The sequence below is a fragment of the Antedon mediterranea genome, chromosome 8 (genome assembly GCF_964355755.1).
Source record: "Antedon mediterranea chromosome 8, ecAntMedi1.1, whole genome shotgun sequence".
In the NCBI taxonomy this organism is placed as follows: domain Eukaryota; kingdom Metazoa; phylum Echinodermata; class Crinoidea; order Comatulida; family Antedonidae; genus Antedon; species Antedon mediterranea.
Window position 1 is genome coordinate 26,505,786 of NC_092677.1, and position 27,201 is coordinate 26,532,986.

The following is a 27,201-nucleotide window of genomic DNA, read 5'->3' on the forward strand; positions in this document are numbered from 1 at the left end:
GTAATAATAGCTATCTTTAATAATAATTATAAATCTAAAATTTAACTGTAAATCTATACTGTTATGTATCTGTACTCACTGTACTAGGCTACCTGTAAAGTTGTTAGTCTTACTGTAATAATAGCTATCTTTAATAATAATTATAAATCTAAAATTTAACTGTAAATCTATACTGTTATGTTACTATACTCACTGTACTAGGCTACCTGTAAAGTTGTTTATACTGTAATAATAGTTATCTTTATCTAAAATTTAATTGTAAATCTACTGTTACCTACAATACTGTATGACATACAGTGTCACGTATACAGTATGAAAAATAAACTAGCATTGTGAATTATATGGCAGTAAACTCTGATCTTAACAAAAATTATGTCGATATTTACAAATTATATTCCAGTATGAAATGAACATTTTTTTTCCTTTATCCATTTAAAAATCCGGTGAAATATCAACATTCCAATTATGTACACGTCTGTAAAATATTCTTATATTCTTTGTACACTATATTCAATGGAATATGTAATTTTTGTAATACTACAGTATTTAGTTTAAAATTCTGGTAAAGGATTTATTTTTAAAAGGAAAAAACAACCAATGTACAGTACAGTCTACAAATAAAAATATCCCAGAATCCTATATACAGTTACTCAATACTAATATACTGTACTAAAAATAACGTTAACATTTCAAAAGAAAGAATTGCTATACAAAGGTAAAAAAATACATACAAAGTATCGATATCCACACAGGAAGAAAAACACAGATCATAAGTAAGTTCCAATTCACATTCAGAATCTTCCGATTCAGAGCTAGAAGATGGGCTAGGCAGGACAGGCCCACCAGCCACTAAATGAACCTCTTCCATCTTTTTAATGCATACCACTTCCTTACGGATCTCAGCTTGTGAGCTGGGTATCCCAACAAAAGCTACCACTTCCTCTCGTAGCAGCAAATAGTAAGGTCAAATAGATGATGGGATGTTTGTAAATTAGTAATTTACGGTACAGATGTGTTTATGACATAGCATTTGTCTATTATAATAGTAAGTACTGTACTGTCTTGCTACTGCCATTGCTTACACATGATTTTATATTTGTTTTATGGCATCATCAGAACATATGGTGTACACAGACTGACAACCATATTGAATTTTGAAAAAAATAACAAATAAAATTTCTGATCTAAATTACAGCACTATCAAAATATGACAACAATTGTAAAATTCGACTTAATCTAATTTGTTAATAGTTTCTTATTATTAGATACAATTTTTTTTTAGTTTAAGACAACTAGCAACTGACTGAAGCTCTGTATAGTGTTACACCTAGCGACAAAATTTAGTAAAACAAGCAATAGTTACCCACATAAAATCATTTCAGATAAAAGTACTCTATATGACTGAGCTAAAAATCCTACACGGCTTATATCCAGTGCCAAAAAGGTAGTCATAATCAACACACTTCATCGCCAGGTACATCAGTACCGTAAGTACTTACCCTGTCATTTTCTTAAGTCTGAAGCTAGCCTGCGTTTTTTTATTCCGTGTTAATCCGGTACCACCACCACCATCATTGTCTAGTTCCAGATGGGTTAAGGGAACCTATTAAAAAAAAAAATAACAGATTTTTTGAAAAATGATAAAGTGATAAAAAGATATTTTAAATTTAAGATTCATTCCTGGTATATGAAAGCATAATTTAGATTTAATGACTAATAAAAATGTTCTGATACACTTAACTTGAGTGTTTGTCTTAATTTGATAAGTATAAACTTATAAAGTTATAGTCTATTTGGCAATTCTGAAGAACAATATATTTCACAGTACTTACTAAAACAACAAGTCATAAGGTATGCTAGGGTCTCACATGGGTACAGTAAAGTTCAAATACCAAGGAAACAAAAGGGAAAATAATTTCATGTTGACATATCTACGCATGACAAAACATTGGTTAAAAAAAACAACCAACATTGCATGATTTAAACTTTATTTTTTATCAAACTAGAGTTCTATCTAGTTAGCCAGTATAAGAAAAATGATATCGTATATTAAACCAACCATTAAGCTCTGTCTACACTATCAAATTAGTTTGACAAAAATGATGTACCCAAATATGGTAGAGATATGCCCAAACATGATAGTGATATGACATCATCATGTCCATATATGGGCACATCACATTTTTTGTCACATAGTAAAGTTTGATGGTGGTGTAGACTTTATAGAAATAAGAAGATGTAACATATTTCAAAAACTTACTTTTAACAGCCAATTTATTTTACAATAATCAATTTTTGTGTTTATAAATTCACAAAATATCTTGCTCAATCAAAGTAAAATCCGTAGAAGATTCAACCAGAAATTAATATTATTTCAAATAACGTCAGAAACACAAAATCTCAATGCAAGTGATACTAATTGACAATAGTGGAATGATAAACAATATAATTTCCTAATAGAGTATCAGACCTTTATATGAAAAAATGAGCTCATCGACTAATTATATATTGCTGACTATAGATCCATATGTTAAATATAAACACATTAAACCAATCTGTGAAACCACCACTACATTACATCCAGGGTATTGCTACTGTATGCACAATTCCAGCAATACAAAAATCAGAGCTATTAATAATCAGTAGAAAAAAAAAACAATGCGTAACACTGTATTAATAATCCTCATTGACAAATAGCAAAACAGTGACTATCATCTACTTCAACAAAATGACAACATTAAACTATTGATATTAATAGCTCACATATATTCTTCCTTTTATACTCCAAGTATCAATGTTGATATCAGTTAATAACACCAGATAAAAGCTGGTATTATTGGCGTACAGACAGCACCAGACTGAGCGCTTGACGCCTATACCAGACTCCTAGGAACCTCGCCAAAACCTCTCACCGTAACTATTGTGTGAACTCAATCTGTGCACACATTGTTTTCAGGCCGTCTGATTACACACTGTATAGTTCTTTTCCAGTTAAAGTGTTTTTCTTTCACAAGTAATTTACTGGATGATGTGGAATTGGTTAACTGGGACAAACTAAAGGTATATAGACACCAAGTTTGTGCTCACTGATGCGATAAAAAGAACAATACCCTGCTGACAATAGTAGCCAATACGTGGTATGTGTACACAACAACTAATAGAATACACTTATACCCCTCCTGTGTAATAGAACAGCCTATTATAATAGTTTTGATATTTGGCAACAGTGGATTTAGCAGGGAAAACCCCTGTACAGTTAAGGGGACACTTTGCTGTGAAAGGAACTAGGGACAACATGCTTTAACACTATGGAACCTCTATTGAGAGGACACCCCTATAAAGGGAACACTTTCCTGTGAAAGGAACTAGGGACAACATGCTTTAACATTATGGAAACCTCTATTAAGAGGACACCCCTATAAAGGGGATCCACTTTCCTGTGAAAGGAACTAGGGACAACATGCTTTAACACTATGGAAACCTCTATTAAGAGGACACCCCTATAAAGGGGACACTTTCCTGTGAAAGGAACTAGGGACAACATGCTTTCACACTATGGAAACCTCTATTAAGAGGACACCCCTATAAAGGGGACACTTTTCTGTGACAAAAACAAGGGCTAATATGTTTTAACACTATGGAACCTCTATAATAAGAGGACACTCCTATAAAGGGGACACTTTCCTGTGAAAGGAACTAGGGACAACATGCTTTAACACTATGGAACCTCTATTAAGAGGACACCCCTATAAAGGGAACACTTTCCTGTGAAAGGAACTAGGGACAACATGCTTTAACACTATGGAACCTCTATTAAGAGGACACCCCTATAAAGGGGACACTTTCCTGTGAAAGGAACTAGGGATAACATGCTTTAACACTATGGAAACCTCTATTAAGAGGACACCCCTATATATAAAGGGGACACATAGCTACATATCAAGCTATTTATAACAATTGAAAATTTACTATATAGAGAAATTAGAGGGATAACCATCAATTACAAATTACACAAACCAGAAATGGTGTTGGTAGTCTATAAGTGCTGCTTACCTGGATAAACCCGACAATAGCCCTTTTCCACGAAGTGCGAAACAAATACGAAAAGAAGAATTCTACCCGAATTCACCTCATAAAGAATGGTACATTCCGCTCTAGCGCCCTCTCGTGGGACCACTCCCACGTGTTACCGTCATCATTTCTTTTCGTACTGTCACGAAGACAAGACGAAGTTTGAGCGTTGCAATACGTCACAAACGAGGGAGAAATACAACCTTATCTGAAGCTAGCCGAGGCTAAGTTGACCTATTGATATACTATTTATATCTATTAGTATACATTGATTATTGATACGTTGGAAACCGTTGCCCTGTTTGGTTAATCTAACAGGGCAAAAATACCGTTAGACTAGAGAACTAGTTGTTGGATACGTTGCAAATCGTTGCCTCGTCTACGCACGAGGCAAAAATTTTTTCACATACCGGGACTGTTCACCGGCTTTGTGTAGCATTTATTAGAATCAGTCAGGCGTATCCTCTGTTACATAGTACGTTAGATACTCTGTTAGGGTGTGTTTGTGTGCTTTGTTTAGGCGTTCTTCGTCATCATGCCAAAACAAGAATGCATCCAGTGCAGGGGCCCACGAGCAACACTTAAGTGGGACCGCCACATGCGGTGCGTTAGCTGCCGCACGTGCAGCCAGTCAGACCCGTGCGAAGTTTGCGTACGCTGGACGCCTGCTAAATTCGCATCGCTTCCACGTCCCGCGGGACGTGTTATTGAACAGAAAGCAGTTGCTATCGCACCTCAGGAGGAAGGCGCAACTGCAATGGACGTTCCGGCTGAGAACGTACCACGCGAGGAGGTGCCTGTTGTACTCGCAGCTCCCGCGCATGAGCCAGAGGCGGGTTCCGCGCCTGTTCCCGCTGCGGATACTGAGCTATCTCCAGCGGTTATTCAAGCCATCGCGGCAGCGGTGAGGGCTGCTCCACGGGACGAGCCCGCGGTGTTCCCTCAACCACGCCCTCCATATATTCCATATATTCCGGTGCCTCCACCTCAGACGCCACTGTCGTATTCTGAGGGACCCTCAATGGAGGAGGGATACACGAGCGACCGTACTATGCTCACGATCTCCGATGAGGAGAGAGCCGCGCAGTTGCGGAGGCCCGGCGAGGAGGGGCTACAGGCGCTGGTTAATAAGATTCTTCCGGCGGTATTGGAATATCTAGGCATCGAATACGCTTTTCGCGAACCGAAGCCAACCCCATCTACAAAGCGTTTCTCGACGTTTGGGGTACGTACGCCTCTCCGTAAGGTTACAACGTGCCCAGTCGTTCCTCTCGACCCGGAGCTGGTCGACCGCGTGGACGCTATCGCGCGCGAGACCAGTACGCGTAGACCGGCGCCGAACATTCTTTCATGCGCTTTTCCGGTACCTAGAGCTCAATTCGATAGGTACATTGTTGCGCCAGGCGTGCCTGATGCCGCCAAGGACCGGGTTCGGGAGGACCAAGGATTAGAAGCGGGAAAGACTACTTACCTTGCTCCGACGGCCGCGAAGACAGAAGATACGCTCCTCACGATCGATAGAGCGGCCCGCGAGACACTTCGAGTAACATCCGTCTCCGGCTACTTGCTGTCGTTTTTGGCCGATCCGGACCACCCGCGGGAGTTCGATACAGAGGTCATTGCGCTGCTGCAACAGATCACGGGGCTAATTGCCGACCAGCAGGCGTTTGTATCTTTAACTTCTGCCGCCGCGCGTCGTGTCAACGTACTACAAAGTACTGATATCGCGCCAGCGCATTATCGCAGGTTCACGGCTTCTGAGTCCCTCGGGGCTAAGGACTTGTTTTTTGGTAGTTTCGCCCAAAAAGAGGACAAATGGGCGCGCGAGAGGGAGGCCCGTCGGGAAACGCGCGCTCGTTTCCCACAGAAGCGCCGGGCTAGCCGCGGCCGCTCGGGTCCGTCCAGGCCACCTCCCCCTCTCCCAGCTCCGGTACCGCCGCAGTCGCGACCGCAGCCGTCGAATGTCCTACCGGCGCGGCCTGATACGCAGGCTTCTACATCTCGCGCGCGCACCCCATACGGCAACAACAGCTACCGATATGGCCGGACTGCACGAGGCAGGGCCGGACGGTCTGACGCTACCCAAAAAAGTGGTAGGCGTCCGGGTGCGTTTGCGCGCCGCCGGTGACGCGTTCGATGCGCCCGTCCCCCCGAGCGACGGGCAGGTGGGGGGTCGCCTAAAACGGTTCGCCCGAGTGTGGGAGACCCTGTCGGAGGACAGGTGGGTTCTCTCCACAATCAAAAACGGCTATTCCATCGAATTCACGAGCCCCCCGATGAGCGGGGGCGCTCGGTCGACGAGGATTCCTCCAGAGCCACACATGAGACGTGCGCTCCTGGACGGCCTCTCCACCCTGCTCCAAAAAGGAGCAGTGGAGGAAATCGACGCTCGATGTACCGTCTCCGGGCACGAGTCCACCGTCTTCTTGACAGAAAAAAAGACAGGCGACTGGCGACCCATCCTAAATTTAAGGAGTCTAAACAAGCGGTTCATTCACCCCCAGAGGTTTCGGATGGAGACAATCTCATCCATCCTACTGGGTTTAAAACATGGAGACTGGGCAGCCTCGATAGACCTGAAAGATGCTTACTTTCACGTTCCTATCGCAGAGGCAGATCAACGTTGGCTACGTTTCAGAATCCTCGACCGTCTGTACCAATTCGTCGCCCTGCCGTTCGGCCTATCGACGGCTCCGCGCGTGTTTACACGCATAGTCAGAACGCTGGCGTCGTTCTTCCACAAACATGGCATAAGAGTGTTCATGTACCTCGACGATTGGTTGGTCGTGGCCCAGTCCAAGGACAGACTGATGAGCAGTCTACAATATGTCCTTCTCGTGACGGAACAGGCAGGTTTCATTGTCAATCGGGAGAAGTCGTGCCTGGTGCCGACACAATCTCCGTTATACCTCGGAGCACAGATATATCTCGTTACGGGCTTGGCATCTCCATCCCAACAACGCATCGCGTCTGCAATGAGTGCAGTACGCAATCTAATATCTGCTCATGCTCCGACGGCTTACGAATGGCTCAGAGCACTGGGTTGTCTGGCCAGCTTCGTTGCCTTAGTTCCGTATTGCCGGCTGCGTATGAGACCTTTACAGCTGCATCTGCTGGCTCATTACCGACCGCACTTAGACTCCCTACACAAAGTGGTCCTGTCGAATACATTCATTCAGACGCATCTCGAATGGTGGCTGGTGGAAGGCAGGTTGACTGTGGGAATGCCAATTCAAAAATCTCTGCCGGACGTCCGTATAGAGACGGACGCTTCCGAGACAGGCTGGGGCGGTTGCTCCAAGGCACTTCGCGCCTCCGGCCTTTGGACGGCCGAGGAGGCGCGATCCCACATCAACCTCCTAGAACTCTGGGCAGTCGAAAGGACCTTGAAGGCCCTTCGACATCACGTGGCCGGTCGTCACGTCCTTATCCATTCCGACAACTCAACAGTGGTAGCATATATAAATCGTCAAGGAGGCACGAAGTCCCCGACGTTATGCTACCACCTGTGGACACTGATGTTGTGGTGCATAGACAACAACATCATGCTCTCGGCTGCCCACATTGCGGGCAGCCTCAATGTTGTTGCGGACGCTTTGTCCCGACAAACACTATGTCCTACGGAATGGCGCCTTCTACCCAGCATCGCCGCACTGATATTCGACCACTTCGGGCGGCCTCACATAGATCTGTTTGCGACGTCAGACAACACGCAGCTCCCGACCTTTTGCACACGGTTCCGGGATGCACGTGCGTGGGCGGTGGATGCCCTGTCCATACATTGGGACGGACTATGGGCGTATGCATTCCCACCAATATCACTGATTCCAAATGTTCTGACGCGCATTCAGCGCCATCCTTGCCGGGTCCTCCTGATCGCCCCGGGTTGGGCTCGACAAGCGTGGTATCCACTGCTTCTCGACCTGCTCTACGATCATCCCCTGCGTCTTCCAGATCGCGAGGATCTGCTGACGCAGGGCCGAGCTCTGTTCCCATTGCGGAACTTACAATCCCTGCGCCTGATTGTATGGCCATTGTCAGGGATCAGCTCCGAGACTCAGGCATTCCAGATGGCCCTGCCGCCCTCGCGGCGAAATCTCGTCGGGAATCTACTCTTACCGTCTACAATAGCCGACTAAAACATTTCTTTACATGGTGCAGGCGACAACAGGTAGAGCCGGGGTCGATCACCCTCGGACAAGTTTGCGCCTTCCTGCATTACCTGTTCGAGTCAGGTCTTCAGGTCCGCACCATTTCGGGCTATAGATCCGCCATTGGCGCGATCACGCCAACACTTAAAGACGGTTCCTCTATATCGGCATCTCCCGTTATCACTCAACTGATACGGGGAATGTTCAGAGAACGACCTCCAGTCAAGGTCTTGATTCCTCGATGGGATGTTAACGTCGTCCTAGCCGCACTTACACGCCCGCCATTTGAGCCTATGAGTAAGGCTACTCTGTATAATGTCTCGCTGAAAACGGCGTTCTTGCTCGCTTTAGCATCATGCAAACGCCGAGGCGAGTTGCACGCTCTCTCCTTGGAACCAGGTCATGTTAGGTTTGAGCGGGCCGGCGTGAGGCTAGTGTTTAGGAAAGATTTCCTTGCCAAGACACAGACGTTAAAATTTTCGCCGCCTGCTGTGTTCGTTCCCACCATCACATCTTTTTCATCGGCAGACGGAGATAAGCTTTGGTGCCCAGTCAGGGCTCTTAAGTGGTATATCCACCGCACTAAGACGATTAGAGACGGAGTGTCTCACCTCTTCGTCGCTTCTGTTCCTCCATACCGCGCGGCCGCTAAGGCAACAATAGCGAGATGGGTCGTTGCGACTATTCAAGACGCGTACACTTCTTCAGACACACCGCCACCGGCACATATGCACCAAGTGCGCGCGGTTTCCACTTCGTGGGCGTTGTTCTCGGGCGTCCCTGTAGCTGACATCATGGAAGCGGCGTGGTGGCGAACACAGTCGACATTCACCTCACACTACCTGTCGGACATCTCCGCTAACGTGGCACCAGTGGCAACGGCGATACTAAAGCCTCGACTATAGGTATGTATAAGTCAATTTTCTAACTTGTCACCCGCCGCCGACTAGATTCCTAGTCCGGTGCTACACTGGCTATTGTCGGGTTTATCCAGGTAAGCAGGCACGTAATAATAGACTACACAAACCAGAAATGGTGTTGGTAGTCTATAAGTGCTGCTTACCTGGATAAACACCCGCCCGCCGTCCCCTCAGACAAGAGGTCTTGAGAAATGATGACGGTAACACGTGGGAGTGGTCCCACGAGAGGGCGCTAGAGCGGAATGTACCATTCTTTATGAGGTGAATTCGGGTAGAATTCTTCTTTTCGTATTTGTTTCGCACTTCGTGGAAAAGGGATGGTTAGTATACTATACTAACCATCAATTACAAATTCTGAAATTTGTATCAATTTATATTTGAGGAAATGTTGGCATAATTTTGACAAATTTACCATAAATTTATATTTGTTATGATTGTTATTCATAATAAAAGTTTATGAATAGTTGGTATTCAGTGAATGCATATAGTTATACAAGGTACAAACACTTTCATTATCACAGTACCGATTTTAAAAGGCTCACATATTACATTGTAAATTAGGCCTATTATATTAGTAAAACTAATTATTATTAATTATTATTAATATTATTATTAATTATTATTAATTATTTTATTAGTAAAAACTGCGTGTGGCGCAGTGTGTTGCTTGTATGTGTAGGCAAGATACTTTACTTACGTTTGCCTCTCTCCACCCAGGTGTATAAATGGGTACCCAGTTAGATCAAGACACAATTTTGCGCTGATTACTAGCTGCATTAGGCGCTATATAAATCCAGGATATTATTATTATTATTAATTTAACATTCCAAAGAAACTATCTATTTGTCTTTTACTGTATTATCCATTCATCGAATTATCACTCGATTACTGTACCGAGTGTACCGGAAATTGTTAAGACCTCACACCGGACTTGAACACAGAACTCTGGATTTAAACAGTATTTTATGACCATGCTATTCAACATCACTACAAACAGTAGGCCTATCAATAAAACGATAATTTGCATCTTCCCTGTTACATGTGCCTAATTAATTACTTACAATACAAGGTCAATATAACACAATATCAACTGCAAATTAATGATTATTACCCATAGTTCATTACTAATGCACTGTATTTGTCATGGACAATTTGCTTATGGTACATGAATCTGTGTATTAATAATATCATGCATAATTTAATAATGTTTGATATAATTATCGAACCTGTTAGTGTTACATATTTGTTACGGACGCAAGGTTATTCACAACCAAATAAACATCAAAACATAAAGCTGTAAATCAGAAGGCCACATAAATATTGAAAAACAAACAAATGCAACTTAAGCTCTGTCTACACTATTAAACTTTATGTGCCAAAATAAATGTCATATCACTACCATATTTGAGCATATCACTACCATATTTGAGCATATCACTACCATATTTGGGCATATCACTACCATATTTGGGCACATCACACTTTTCTTGTCAAACTAGTTTGATAGTGTAGACAAAGCTTTGAATGAGGGTACAATTTGGTATGACAGTCAGTTTGGTTAATTTTGGAAGAAAAGAAATGTTTTTAAAAAACTAGAAAAATCCAATTGCGTTACATCATAAATACAACATGAATTTGTGTACTCAGATTTAACTATTTTAAGATGACGTTCTGACCGCATCCGAAGGTAACTGTCCACTACATGGTTGAACCCAGCAACGACATACTTTTAAAAGGTAGTGTTCACACTGTGTAACATAACAGACAAGTTAGGGACCAACTTCAAAATACAGGTCCCAGAAAAATAGCACCAATCAGACGAGTTAGGGATCAGCTAAAAAAATATAGGTACCTGTAATTTGGTAACGTGATCTAATTTAAAATCCAGGAAGTTCATTAGAGAATGCATTATCCCAGGTAAATAGATTACCTGGGTATTAGAGAAAGCGAAGAATACTGAACAACATTTAAGATTATGGCTACAGTACTAATAGGTAGTTAAAAGTGTACTAAGTAGGCTAATAGAGACAGAGAGTGGATAAATAATGCACTTATTTTTTTTAGGTTATAAAAATTATAATATAGAGTAGGAAAAACAATAACAAGTGAGTTAATAGGTACTGTACGTTGAGGGAATAAATATTTCAGGTTGTAATACTGTAAATGACTTTAGTATACTGTACTGTAGAGGGCCTAGGTATGACATTCTGAGATAATCAGAGGTACTCTGACCTGCATTAAAGCTCTGTCTACACTATCAAACTAGTTTGACAAAGTGTGATATGCCCAAATATGGTAGTGGTATGCTCCAATATGATAGTGATATGACATCATCATGTCCGTATATGGGCACATCACATTGTTTTGTCACATAAAGTTTGATAGTGTATACAGAGCTTAATATAAAGTAGGTTACTATTACTCTGAGATGGTAAAAAATTGTCAACACAAGGTAGTCAGATATGACTCAACATCTGGTGCATTGTAAAACAAACTAAACCTGTAAATCTCAAGATTTCCTAAAGTCATGTGCTTCACATCCTGATGCATACATTCACTATTGTTATATAAATACATACATGTAATTCCTAAAGGCAGACATTTACATAAGACAACAACAAAAGTTAGATTCATGTCCTCTCCTCCCTATTTCAAATCATCAAAATTGCATTATCACAGTAGTCAAGCGTATTGAATTTTGTGATGGTGGCGAGAATTTTAAACTACCTTATCATTCTTATGTTGTATGCTACAATGGCTAATAATAGGCAGAACCTGTAAATAAGAATCCTACCATTGACAGGACTAATAAGAGTAAAGCCATCATATAACAAGCACGAATGTGCGATACTCGGGGTACGTACAGCAAAAGAAGCTGTAATGATGTCATAAGACCGGATGTAACGTCACATACACATCAAATACGGCTATACGGTACCATCTTCGAGACGTGATATGGCTGCATGCGGTTTGAAATTTAAAAATCCGGCTCTAGCTTCAAGACATGTCCCTGTAGTATATTCATGCAAAATTCTCAGCTAAATACTACAACGAATAAGGGAGGAGAAGTACTTTATAAATCGCACTTTTCACTCAATAATGTCCAGATGGACGAAGAGGAGAAGATGTGTAAGTCCTAGACTCGGGTACCCCAAGTAAAAAATAATTTATTATTCTGTATGTGAAACTAACAATTTCTTACAGTATTTAGACAAATCAGACTCAACCTCAATATCCCAAGTCTGTGCATAAAGGATGTATATTTAACAAAGAGGTTATTTATCTTGACTAACATGTGTACTTGGAGAATATTTCAGAAGTGTTTACGTAAAATGTTTACATTTTTCATTGAAACGTGATATTGAATAAACACTTCAATGTTTTAATAGTGGATATACTAAATCTTTTACTCTAAAGCTCTGTCTATACTGTCAAACTATTTTGAGAAAAAAAAGTGCGATGTGCCCAATATGATAGTGATATACCCAAATATGGTAGTGATATGACATCACTATGTCCATAATATGGGCACATCACATTTTTTGTCACATAAAGTTTGATAGATAGTGTAGACAGAGCTTTATGAAATGATGTTGAAAGTGATTGATATTCAGTACTAATGATGGTCATTCAAATACTTTACTCAGAGTTTCGTTTCAATTATTATCATTATGATCCAGGAAGCATATATAGGTTATATTTTTTAAACCGTGGGAAAAAATCCAACCACCACCTGTCTATTGCACAACTATCTAGCACAAAAATAATATAGCAACAAGTAGCAGAAGAAATGCCATAAAAACTACACACATACAGTACATGGAGAAAACTAATGTGTCTTTGATGATTGATTATAAAACCCAAACCTATTCATGTTTCCTGGTTTGATTTTTACTCAATATTAAGCAAATTTGGATTAAGCCCTCAACAGACCCACGGTAGCCATAGTGCTAGCCTACAAAGAATTGAAATGAGATGGCCCAGTACATGACTGGGGTAACCCTTACTCTTCCACAGAATGGACTGGAATCTGGCACAAGTCAGATGTGTACACCAACTGGGCCTCCTGTCATTCCTTTTAATTTTATTCAAGAAGACTTGTTCTACAACTACAACTATGGTGAAGGAGAGACTTGAACCTGTGCCTAATTATGTGGCTACAGTGGCACCCCTTGCCTTGGCCACTGACAAAATATGTTTTAGAAAGATGGAACTAAGGTACTATTATTACCAAAACTAGATGCTGGCAGAAAAGCTACCAGTAGATTCATAGAGGGAGCTGTACATTGCAACATAATGCTGTACTATGTTTATACACTCCAGGGTGGCAAAAGTTATGGGAGAAAGGTAAAGACATTTAAACAATATTTAGTAGAGTTTAAATATATTAAGGTCAGAGAAATATACTTTAGACAGTGTGGAAGAGATAGAGTCTGTATTACCCAGCAGCACCCATGGACAACTATCATTCATGCAAATGGTCAGATGTGGTTATGCTACCGCTAGTGGACAAATTATATATTGAATTTTAATCAAATTTATTAAAGCAAATTTATTAAAACTTTTCATGTTTAAAAATTCACAGGCTAAATACCAAAACCAACTTTTAAAATTTGATTCAACTTTCTTTTAAATTACATTTTTTTAATGAAATTTATGTAAATATTTTGAATTTATGCATGAAATATTAAAACTGAAACTACTTTAGCTACCACTTAGTATAATCTGACCTTCTAAAAATAGAACTGCAGTTGGCTATTAGGGTTACAGCTCTGAATACATTACGTTCAAACTCAACACACTCCTATTAATTATTTCATGCTACAAAATAAATACATTTTAAAAATTCTAAATACTGTACGTACTACTGTAGTTTAATTGAACACATTTTGTAATTTTTCACTTAATTCCTATAATATATTTTAATAAAGAGGTCAACTTTTTCAAGTTTTTTTAATTTGCTAGTTTCAATTACATTCAAAGTCCCTTTTTGGGACTGATTCCTATGCAGGGACACCCTAATAAAGAAGACACTTTGTTAGTATATCCATAATAGTGTCTAATAAATCACATTTTGTAATTGTTTCCCTTTTTTTATAATTTATTTTAAAGAGGTCAACTTTTTCAGTTTTTCTAATTTGCTAGTTTAGTACCTCCATAATATTTATAATGTTCTGCTGTGTTACTATATTCAAAATTATTATTGAAATAATAGTAATAATAGTGCACTGTAGGCCTACTGATTTTAAAAACTGACCAATTATTTGTTTTATCTGCCACATCACACAGACAATAATATTGTCAAAATATTATACAGTACGTCACTATTTTAAAACTTAATGAATAATACTAACAACACTAACTAACAACCAAATGAACTTTAATTTCAAAATATTTTGAAGCAGGATTTCATTCATTATCCAATTAAAAGTCGCAAATCTAAACGTGTTCTTTAAATACGACGAATGCTATCGAGGCGACACGTACAACGTTGTCTCAAATCACCGTACTTACCCGACATATATCCATATAGATATTCATCATACACCGGACTTCTAAGGCACGCCTTATGGAGACAAGTCAAAGATAAGGCAAGTGTGAAAACATACTAAAACGAAACGGGATAAATGATCGGTATCGCGTCTTGCGGCTAACGTGACTCACCTTGGTGTAGAACTGGCTATTTCCTGTCTCGATGCGAAACGAGCTACGTAACGAGTCATTCTCGCTGTCTGACAGCTTCCGAACACGTTTACCCCTACAAAGGAAATAATGAAATTATAGCGTTAGCTGGCAATAATGAGAAAGCTACTAATCAGAAGAAAATAAAAATCAGACAAGTTTAATTTATTTTTATTACTATTATCATTACAAATGTATTGTTTGTAAAAACTTATGAATAATGTTTTCTACTTTTAATGTTTTTTTAAGTTAGGCAAAATTCCATTGTCATATTTTAATATTTATTATATTTTGTTTGCTTTTTAGCCGAGTGCTTTTCTGTTATATTTTTTTTTGTTCATCAAGTTCATGTTGTTTACATTTCTTCAATAATGCAACTGAATGTGACCTGAGATTCCTTTTTGACCACAAAAAAAATGATTTTATTATTACATTAAAAATATTGTTTACAATTTAAAATTAAGTTTTATATAATGTAAAATATCTGTCCTATCTTCTCATCATATATGACCATTTAAAAAAGAAAAATCTGTGTTTGCAATTTGTTTCACTCAAAATGGTAGATTGCCTAGACTATATGAACAATATTTCAATTTAAATTTAATTTATTTCCACAATATAATAACATACAGGATAATAGCATACAGGATAATAACATACAGGATAATAACATACAGGATAATAACATACAGGATAATAACATACAGGATAATAACATACAGGATAATAACATACAGGATAATAACATACAGGATAATAACATACAGGATAATAACATACACCTGATAATAAATGCAATGAAGTAATCATGTGGGGGGAGAGTCATATAAGTAAGAAAGACTTTAAGTTTGACCCACCCCAAGACATGACATTAAATACAAATATGAAAAAGAGGAAAACAAAAATACATAAACTATTAACAAATAAAAGAAAACAAAGCTTCAATTTCTATTTAAACCACTTGTAATATGATTATTAAATTAATTTTGTACATTTAACCCCAACACAATATGACAACATAGCAAATAACAATTAATCATACTATTGAAATAGCAATGATTCAATACTTGTTATGCGTGAATAATTAATTTCAGTTGCAAACTTTTTACAGTTCCGATATTTTCCAGGAAACAAATAGAAAACAAAACTTCAGAACACGTCTTCTTTACTATTTTTTTTAATGACTAAATTTGTCTAGTCTCATTCACTCTCGCTGCAATAAATTCAATAAAGTAAAACTCTGTCTACACTATCAAACTAGTTTGATAAAAAAATATGATGTGCCCAAATATGGACCGGTAGTGTCCATATATGGGCACATCACATTCTTTTTGTGTGTGATATTCCCAAATATGGTAGTGATATGCCCAAATATGGTAGTGATATGACATCATTTTTATAAATGGGCACATCATATTTAGGTTTGGAAAGTAGGACCTGTTCAGGCTTAATTATTTACCTTGTGGTTTCATTAGTCAATTATCGCCATCAAATTTACCTGGGGTAAATAAGAAAGGTTGAATGCACCGAATAGGTGGGTACAAGTAGGCGAGGGAAATTACTTTTTTGAAAATAAAGCTCAGTCTACACTATCAAAGTTTACGTTATGTGATGTGCCCATATATGGACATGATGTCATATCACTACCATATGTGGGTACTGCATATCACTACCATATTTGGGCACATCACACATTTTTTGTCAAACTAGTTTGATAGTGTAGACAGAGCTTAACTTTTCTATGATTGCTCTAAACTTGATTACCATTTCACAAGACTTGATATTTGTTTGACATCAATTATACTATAATAATTTATAAGAGAGAGAACATGCGCTGTAGTGTTATTTAGTTGATGATGAAATACAAAGAGAATCACGTCCAAATCACACCTAGAGTGGATAAACACAGCAGGATTGTTTATCGATGGTCAGTCGCGATTAGTTCACAACCAGTGGCCTGGAAAAAGGCAGCAGCAGTAAGGTTCTGCATGAGTGAACTGAGAGTATTATCAAACTACATGTCATTGCAATAATTACGACTGATATTAGACAATAACCACCGATTAACCACATCATGTGCTCAATTGGATACTTAGTATAGACTCGGTGACAGCAATTTTTTTTTGCTGTAGAGTAATAACATGTTAGCATTCATACAAATTATTACATTGATATTGTGTAATATTTTTTATGAGCTGTACGCGGATTAAACAGATTCTGGAATTAAACAGATTCTGGGATTAAATTAATGGATGAGCGGAAGTGAGGACTTATGGGTAGATTTTTGTAAAATTATAATGCAAAAGATGGGAAATTACAACAGTAGGTTGAGTTCAACATTTTATTTCACAATTTTTAGGTCCTCCACTCCACCCATATATTTCAATTTCATAATTATATTTTAGGTAAGATTATTTTAATGAGTTAACAGAGGTTTGAATTGGCAAATTATTAGTACACAAATTTTTACTTTGTGTGTAAAACTGATTTAAAATTCATAAAGGATAAAATTGTGTCATCATGTTACATAGTAAACAACTTATATACCTGCACAATGGTGAAAAATAATATGCAATATGAAACACCAACCATGAAACAATTTGATCAAATAACTATTTTCGGCAAATGATTCTTGCACTTTAAATAATTTTTTTTATATCCTATAAACATTCGTAGATCACAACAAATTAAAAGAAACACTTCACTATGAGTTTCAGAATAAATAATGTAAATCAAAAGATTTCATGCTCTACAAATATTTTTTTAAATACTTTAGAATTATTCTGAATAGAAATTTAGACTTGAAAGGTCACGTTGTTTACAGACGGCCATAAATGGCCAGTCACAGCGCATGCACCTGTAACAGTAACAGGTCAATCATAATATAAAAAAAATGATAATCTCCGACCGTCATCAACCACGTAATATACAAAGTCTTACCCGTGGCGGAAACAAAGAGTGAGTGATCGTCTTCTCGTCATGGCTAGGCTGCTCAAATCCTTACTAAAATCAAGCGCAAGTCCTTCCTTTCTTCCCTTCCGAAATGAACTTGATTCAGCAGGCTTGAGAGAGGTGGCTTTGTGCTGACTCACGGGAAATCACTTCTTTCCTCCCGCGGCGCAAGTTGTTTTACCCGCGATAGTAAACTAAAATACACGTAGTACGAGTGAGCAGTCAGGAAACAGGTCTCTCTTCGACAGAGTTGTTCTAGTTTATGAATAAATTCTGTAAAGTACTGTATGAGAGGCTTCCTTGTTTCACAAGCCTATTTATTTTATTAATTACTTCTCATAGAAATTAAAAGTAAAATTTGAATTTTTTTTTATAAATTTGGGGGTCAGAGGTCAGTTGATGAGAAAGCAGAGCTTGTTATCATCAGTCTAGTAAACTAGTAAAGGTAATTTGCTAGCCTGCTGTACAACAAGTATTACAATCTCATAATAGGTGGCAACACAGTTACTAGTATGAAACGAAAAGTGTGCATTAATTCACTTTTGGTTTGAAAACGTTTCCAATTATCCATACTACTACTATAGTTCCTACTTTAAATTCAATATTTTCAGGAAATATTAATTATATTGATTGATTAATCACCAGTTATTGTTAATCAAAATTTGTCTCCGATTTTTAAACATTATTCCGTTTATCATTCATGCGTTTATTTAAAGTTGATGATCTCTTTAGTCCAAAAAACCACAGAAGTGGCTGTCAACAACCACTAACCAATTCATTTATTTTATCGACATAAACCAAATACCGGTAGCAAATAAGTAATAATAAATAAGTACTGTAACAAGGGCATAAATATAATGCAACCAACTTAATACTAAATGTGCAATGCAGTATAGGTATATAACATTAACAAACTCCAAAAAAAAGTGAGGCATGCCATTAAAATTCAATCTTTTTAATTTTATTTATTCATCTTCAGGAAACAAATATCAGACAGGTATCTAATGCAAAATAAAATGCGTAATTTATTTTCTTTTAACCTTCAATCGCTTTGTACCTAATCGCTAATTCAAAAGCCTCAAGTCGTTTATGCCTCGCAGCATTTAGTTAGTAGTAATTGATTTTAGAAATCAAGTTATGATAATTGCTTGAGAACGAGATTCACTTACCCGCTGGAAAAAGACATCACGTTATAATAACTATAAATATTTACTGCGAATTAACGGTCACCGATTTTATTGTAGTACTGTAGTATTATTCTATATACAGTGAATTCAATATACAGTAGTATTCCATGGAATTTCACTAATATTAATATGTGCGTAATCTGGTGAAAAACATGTTGGATTCTACCTTCAGAAGGTTAGATTTAGGAAATCACTTTAGCCTTGTTACGGGCAAAGAAACTCGCAGAAACAAACAAGTTTCTGTTAGTCGTGATTTGAATACGGATATAAAATATAGTAAATAATATTGTTAAATTACTATAACATATTCAGAACAATGATCTTATAATCGCATCGAGCTGTAGCTCATCGATAAATAGTATTAAGTTTGCTTTTTATGAAATAAAAACAAAGAGAAACAAAACATAAGGTATATATCATTTTAATTTATAAATCCAAAGGCAAATTACTGAAAATAATGACAATGCTGTGGGTATCACTATTATTAGTGGCTGGATCTCAACACAAAACACAATAAGTACAAAGCTAAATCAAATTTTAAAATATTCTGTGAAGTGCGAGTATTACTACTATTTGGACAAAGACTGTTTACTGTGAAGCATGTATTTCATACAGGAGGTCAATATGATAGTATTTAATATAACTTTAAGAAATTATACAAAATGTTGAGGAGCAATATAATATCATATTTACAGACAGTACTGTACAACAGCTAACAGTAAACTACTTTACAATAGCATTCACATTCACACTTTAATTAAATGAATTCAATCGTTACCAATGTCAATAAGTTTTACCCACCTGTGCGCCCTGGTGAAAGAATCTTCCCGTAAGGCGGCCATATCAACATATACTCTACAGGAGCAAACCAGGTTGTCCTGCTCTAGGCAGGCAACAGACGATACATTCTCAAATAACTTGACGGCCTAGAAAAGCAGAATCTGGAATTCATTTTCTCACCATTGCTTCCATCGTCCTATAAAAAGAAAATGAACAACTATATAAGTACAACTAGTTGAAAATTGTAGACTTTTCTATCTGTAAAAAAATAAATTGTAAAATCTACTTCTGTAGGGATTTATTAAACAAATTAGATTTACAATGGATTCTAAACATACCTAAAGGAATCAGATAGCAAAACTAGCGAGGCAAACTGTATCGGGTAAAGACACAGCAGGTAGCTGTTATGAGCACCTATCCCAAATTCACTACAGTAGCGTTTACGTACCGTAGGCTAGGCTAGGCTACAGAAGGTGACATACAGTCCCAGTAATTAGCTCAGTCTTGCGAATACATTCATTCACAAGAAGTAGTCTTGTTATCACTTTGATGAAATCAAAATAACATCGTATTCAAGAATAATACCTTAGCAAATTGCTGTAGAATTCACTGCCTCTATACATTATTAGTAGGTTTTAAATTATGCTCGCTTGGAAGGAGCTCAAATGAAGCATAAATGTCTCTCCTGATTGGTATCATAGGGAGAACCACAAAAGAGCAATGGATGCCTCAACACATGCTAATTCTGAATTTAAATTTACAATCATCATAAATTTATGGTGTGCTACATAATTTGCATTACGTACAACATTATATAGAAAATAATGTTTTATTAGCTTCATGACAATCCTAAATGATTTAGAATGCACTTAATAACTATGAAATAAATTACAATTTAACATTACTTTTCATACTTAAAATAACCGAGAATACAAAACAGGTATACTTTAATACAGCTTACAACATTACAGAAACTTACTGTCCACCACTAAATGGGATGGTGACTAATTTTAGCAATGTATTACTGTAATCTAATACTCTGTCTACACTATCAAACTAGTTTTACCAAAAAGTGTGAGGTGCCCAAATATGGTAATGATATGATATTATCATGTCCATATATGGGCACATCACATTTTTTGTCACATAAAGTTTGATAGTGTAGACAGATCTTTAGTTGTATTATGGTATGTTTGCACATACAATCCTCTAAAAGACTACTTAACATGCCCTCTAAAATTATACTTTCCACCCGCTCTATGTTATTTTTGTTGGTTATGCTTCGCTGCACAGCATTGTTTGCCAACAGAGATGTCGATTATAACGTGAAAAAGGTGTATTAAAATATTTCTCTCTAGCTCTCTCCCCAATTTAATTCTTTAAGAAATATTATTTTAATTATTTTTTTTTTTATTTTTTTATTCTAGGGGATGCGAGCCTCGTACAGTATAATGGTAAAAAACACACATACATTCCATGAAAACAAGAACCTAATACAAAAACTAAACAAAACAAGAACCTTACAAAAACTAAACAAAGCACACATTTTGTATTACTGTAGTAACACCACTGCTTAAGTACTTCTCATTGATTAGTATTGATTTTCTACCGTTTTGTAGGTTTGGTTAGTTTGTCAAATCAAATCAAACATTAATTCCCTCAATTAATCAATTATCATTGATCAATCAATCAATTATTAAGTCAATGTTTTTTTGTTTTTTTTAAATATACTTAATGCATACTGTTTGTATTTCATGTTTTGGCCAACAGTATCTCTATGTAACTATGTATAAAGCTCTGTCTACATTATCAAACGTTATGTGACAAAAAAATGTGATGTGTCATAGTACTACCATATTTAGGCATATCACTACCATATTTGGGCACATCACACTTTTTTTTCAAACTAGTTTGATAGTGTAGACAGAGCTTAATAATAACAAGCTGTTTAACCATTTGCGTTTCATCATGAGGGTTCCTTTTAATGTTGATTTCTATCTATTAATTCAATAATGTTCTTTCCATATTTTTGGTACAAAATTTTACTGTACTGTATATTCCAGTATTGCAGCAGTAGAAATAGCTTGCATTTGATGTAATTATTAACATGACCTTTTCAATCATTTACAAATACTCCAGAGATATGGATACTATACTAGCATCATTTGAATATTTGCTCGTGCAAAACATATTTACTAAAGAGTAGGATCAACAACAAAACAGAACTAAAACAGTAAAATTGTGTTTATTCTACATAATAATTAAAAAGAAATTTAGATAAATGAATCAGGGCCGTAGACATCAGTACGGTTGGTAAGGTTTCAACCTGACCACTTTTTCACAGAGGCCTTTGACAACTCAGTAACTTGAACAGAGATTGTTCCTATTTCTTGCGAAAATGGGACTACTTTATTTCTTGTGGCTATATCACTGTTAATTAATCAATGCAGTTAATCAGTTGGATGTCTGTTACATTAAAATAACATATACACTGTAGGTCTAAAGTGTGTACTAATAATGTCCACATCCTTTTAATAATAAATATTTATTACATGAGGCAGCAGTCCAGGATACTGGACAAATGAGAATGGTAAACATGCAGTATACTGTAGGTACAGTAGTATAACTGTACTTTTGCCAAATTTAAAAAAGAGAGAAAATGAGCTTATCAGCCTCCTCCTCCCTCCAGTTAAAATCCATCTGTTAGATTTGTAATCAAGGGCAGTCGGCCCGGGCCCCCTCTAAATTTGATCAATTGTAAAGCAAAAGATAGGACATCAAATTAAGAGCCCCCTATTTCAAAATCCTGGATTCGCCACTGGTACTGGACCTACAGACAACTAAAGTCAAGGTATCAATCAATGTATTTACTGATAAATTAGTGTCAGCAGCCATCGATTTTTGGATGCCGTACATTACACACAAAAAAATGTCTATGGTGCTAGTAAGGATAAAACCACCTTAAAACGTATGATAAAGCATTCATCAATGGAGGCTAAAATTAAATGAAACAAAATTTATACACCAAATTAATTACTATTTTGTACACTATTTATAACAATAACATCGTAATTGTCAAAAATAATATTACTACAACATATTCAATTTGTACAACCGTGTACTGTGTGTATATCACAAACATTTTCAGCTGTTTTCAAAACACACATATTTCTTTCATACACCATTCATTATCATAAATAAAATAGGCCTGATCTAGTATTGTAATCATGGTAGGCCTATATGCCTGCTGCATGTGGATGAGTTGTCATCCAATATCTGTAGCAAATTGACTGAGTGACAAACATTAATTAAGCTAAAAATAAATAATAATAACAATAAAATATCAGCGTTATTGAGTTTGTTCAAATGCCAACCCAATTTGTAGCCTCCATCACTACATCTTCACCCAGCTAAGCTCCCGGGCGAGAATGCATCTGAACCGGGGTTCTCATCGTCGGCGGCATCAGCTTGTTTCCGAAATGTCAACAAAATCAATCACTCGCAAAATGACAAATCAAAAACATGCTATGCTAACATTAACGCTATTCGCCAACTTAACAAACTGTATTTTATTCATAATACACCGAAAGCAGTATGTTTAAATTACTAAACGAAGAAATAATCAAATATACTTACATTTTGAGATTTTGCTCCAGAGATGGTGGTAACTGTCGTCTGCGCTGGGTCTCCGCGTGTGTTTGGTGGTATATTGGACTTGTTTAGTCATGTGACACACAGTCAGGTAGTCCACTGTGTGGGTATTTGGTAGTGTATGTAAAAACTGTTAAAAATTATATCCATAATTTATATTATCCTCCATAATAATATATTATAGTACTTTGTGTTTATTTATTATTGTAAAAAACTAGTTGTACCCTTCTTTTGACATTCGGAAACCGATCAGTGGTGGTTCTGTAGTAGTTCTAAGTAGTAACAAAACCGTGCTTCTGAGAGTTATGAGTATTTAAATTCCTTCTTCTAATTTAACTTGGTGTTACGTAATCGATCAGGTGCGGCGGATCGATCTCAACAAGAGCTATAGACAAGATTAAGTATAGCTCAAAATATAGAAGGTAAATATGTCTATTTATAATATTAAATGTATTACTAAAACTATTCTACTATATGCAAAACATTTTTACAATGTGTGATATGTTATGCGCGATTTGAACGATTTGCGCAATTTGAAATTGCGCAAGGATTTTCTTGCGCAATATATACAGTCGATCGAAATTCGATTAGCAAATTGATAGTAGGCCCGTGGGATAACAATCCTGTCTATCTTGTTCCTTATTCGCCACCTGGATTGTTAATTACCTTGATATTGTTCAATAAAAAATAACACATTATATTACTGGTTATTCTCACAATTGTCTGGTACGGGGTTCTGAGTCCACAGTTGTGAGATGAGACGAAAACGTTTTTGTTTTTTCAATGTAACAATTTTTCGGTACTGCATTAAAATCGGTCTCTTCCTCCATCTCCTCCCTGGTCATATCAATAAAATAAAAAATGGATATGAGTGTAGCGTGTGTAAAATTACTAGGCCTACCGTAAATCTTCTAATTGTAACCATGGGTTATTATTCTTGATTGTTTTTTGGGTGGGTTACTATTAGAAGGGGGGTTATTATTAGAGTTAGTGGGTTTTATTATAGATTGACTTATAAGGTGAGTTACTATTAGAAGAGGGTTTATTATTAGGGTGTGGGTTATTGTTATAGATTGACTTATAAGGTGGGTTACTATTAGAAGGTGGGTTATTATTAGGGTGTGTGTTTTTATTATAGATTGACTTATAAGGTGGCTTACTATTAGAAGGTGGGTTATTATTAGGGTGTGTGTTTTTATTATAGATTGACTTATAAGGTGGCTTACTATTAGAAGGTGGGTTATTATTAGGGTGTGTGGGTTATTGTTATAGATTGACTTATAAGGTGGCTTACTATTAGAAGGTGGGTTATTATTAGGGTGTGTGGGTTATTGTTATAGATTGACTTATAAGGTGGGTTACTATTAGAAGGGGGGTTATTATTAGGGTGTGTGGGTTATTGTTATAGATTGACTTATAAGGTGGGTTACTATTAGAAGGGGGTTTATTATTAGGGTGTGTGTTTTTATTATAGATTGACTTATAAGGTGGGTTACTATTAGAAGGGGGGTTATTATTAGGGTGTGTGGGTTATTGTTATAGATTGACTTATAAGGTGGGTTACTATTAGAAGGGAGTTTATTATTAGGGTGTGGGTTATTATTATAGATTGACTTATAAGGTGGGTTACTATTAGAAGGGGGGTTATTATTAGGGTGTGTGTTTTTATTATAGATTGATTTATAAGGTGGGTTACTATTAGAAGGGGGGGGGGGGTTATTATTAGGGTGTGCGTTTTTATTATAGATTGACTTATAAGGTGGGTTACTATTAGAAGGGGGGTTATTATTAGGGTGTGGGTTATTGTTATAGATTGACTTATAAGGTGGGTTACTATTAGAAGGTGGGTTATTATTAGGGTGTGCGTTTTTATTATAGATTGACTTATAAGGTGGGTTACTATTAGAAGGTGGGTTATTATTAGGGTGTGCGTTTTTATTATAGATTGACTTATAAGGTGGGTTACTATTAGAAGGGTTACTATTAGAGTAGTGGGTTTTTATTATAGATTGACTTATAAGGTGGCTTACTATTAGAAGGGTTACTATTAGGGTGTGTGTTATTATTATAGATTGACTTATAAGGTGGGTTACTATTAGAAGGTGGGTTATTATTAGGGTGTGCGTTTTTATTATAGATTGACTTATAAGGTGGGTTACTATTAGAAGGGTTACTATTAGAGTAGTGGGTTTTTATTATAGATTGACTTATAAGGTGGCTTACTATTAGAAGGGTTACTATTAGGGTGTGTGTTATTATTATAGATTGACCTATAAGGTGGGTTACTATTAGAAGCGGGGTTATTATTAGGGTGTGTGTTACTATTAGAAGATTTACGGTATTCTTTTTTCTAAATATCGACCCTTTAATGCTCTTCTTGTCGAATTACGCTGCTTCAACAACTTTATCCATGCATGGCGTAGTTGGTTTTCTATTTGTTTTAATCAACGCACTTTGTAATAATTTACCTTTATTGTTTATGTGGTTTTCAACAAAACGATTAATCATCTATTATCATTCCCGTCATTTACATAATATTCACTTAATTTTAAAATAGACTTTTATTTACGATACAGTACTGTAGTATTATACATAGGTCGTTAAAAGTTGTACATTTGTGACACTATAGAGGGCGTAAACTAGTTTTTCAAGACAATCATAGAAATAACTCGACAGGTCTAGACGGTGATTTGACAACACAAAAAAAGTAGAGGGGAAAGTATACCCGAAGCCGTAACATTTAAACTCAAATCTATTTTTTATTTCCATTCATTCTGTACACTAATAGACTTTTTTTTTATTTCATGAAATAAATTACAGTATATAACTTTATGTAACAAATCGCAATTAGGCCTATTTAAATGCAATTAACTATCATATAATTTGACAGTGATCTGAAATAAATTCGAATACTGAAATAGCAGATTCCAACAGAAAGAATTGTATTTCTTGAAGGATGAATTACACTGTTTTTTTCTTTTGTCAACACTTTGTGGTACATTCTGTAATTGACGGGATGTGAGCTCCTGACAAACTAACATTATAAAACACATGATGATATAATAACATAATTTGGAAATGGGAGGAGTGAGAAGAATAGAACCCAGGAATTTGAATTGAAAGCAAACATATTTTTACCCAAATCTACAATGCCATGAAATATAATATAATGAAATATCGTTTTAGTTATAAAATGCATGTTGAAATGATCCATAGGTCAAATAAGAAATTGAATTGGGAAAGATTTTAGTTTGCAGTAGTAAATAACTCTCCTTAGCACGACATTGCTGATATTGTATGGACTTCTACCATATATTATTATTAAGCTCTATCTACACTATCAAACTAGTTTGATGTGCCCAAATATGGTAGTGATACTGTATGGCCAAATATGGTAGTGATATGATATCATAATGTCCATATATGGGCATATCACATTTTTTTTGTCACATAAAGTTTTATAGTGTAGACAGAGCTTTACAGACAGTTCAAAACTAGGTAGATTGTCCTTTATTTCCACACTGTACACTACAGTTGTGTTATGCTGACCAGAACATTGCAATAGCCTTAGCTAGGCCTACATCGTTGTAGTTAAAATAACATAAGCTAGCAAACGCAACGCTCGAGGCAAATAGAAGACTGGCGTTGACAACTTTTGGAAGTGATGGGCCATGTACGTAGTCTGTGAATACTTGTTCCATACCCCTGAAAAACAACAAACATATGTAAATAAAAGCATAGCAAATGCTCTGCTTTACTGCTTATGAAAAGTGGGGTCATTAAACAATATTATACTCTATGCCCGGA

At 36.8% G+C, this 27,201-nt stretch overlaps 2 protein-coding genes across 5 annotated transcripts in view; both read right to left on the reverse strand.

Moving 5' to 3' along the window:
* LOC140056281 (uncharacterized) overlaps positions 1–23,428 on the reverse strand; it is a 43,206-nt gene extending 19,778 nt beyond the window's left edge. For all 3 annotated transcript variants that reach the window (XM_072101603.1, XM_072101604.1, XM_072101602.1), the window contains exons 1-4: positions 23,380–23,428; positions 19,765–19,939; positions 14,807–14,900; positions 1,500–1,603 (exon numbers count right to left, since the gene is read on the reverse strand). In XM_072101603.1, the coding sequence (XP_071957704.1) occupies positions 1,500–1,603; positions 14,807–14,900; positions 19,765–19,805 (239 nt within the window). In that variant the 5' untranslated portion in view covers positions 19,806–19,939; positions 23,380–23,428. The remainder of the gene's footprint in view (positions 1–1,499; positions 1,604–14,806; positions 14,901–19,764; positions 19,940–23,379) is intronic.
* A 2,683-nt stretch (positions 23,429–26,111) lies between these two features.
* Positions 26,112–27,201, reverse strand: part of LOC140056285 (succinate dehydrogenase [ubiquinone] cytochrome b small subunit A, mitochondrial-like) — a 69,764-nt gene continuing 68,674 nt past the window's right edge. Inside the window, exon 4 of one of the 2 annotated variants that reach the window (XM_072101610.1) lies at positions 26,112–27,099. In XM_072101610.1, coding sequence (XP_071957711.1) covers positions 26,934–27,099 — 166 coding nt within the window. In that variant the 3' untranslated portion in view covers positions 26,112–26,933. The remainder of the gene's footprint in view (positions 27,100–27,201) is intronic. The other variant, XM_072101609.1, reaches the window with a different exon arrangement.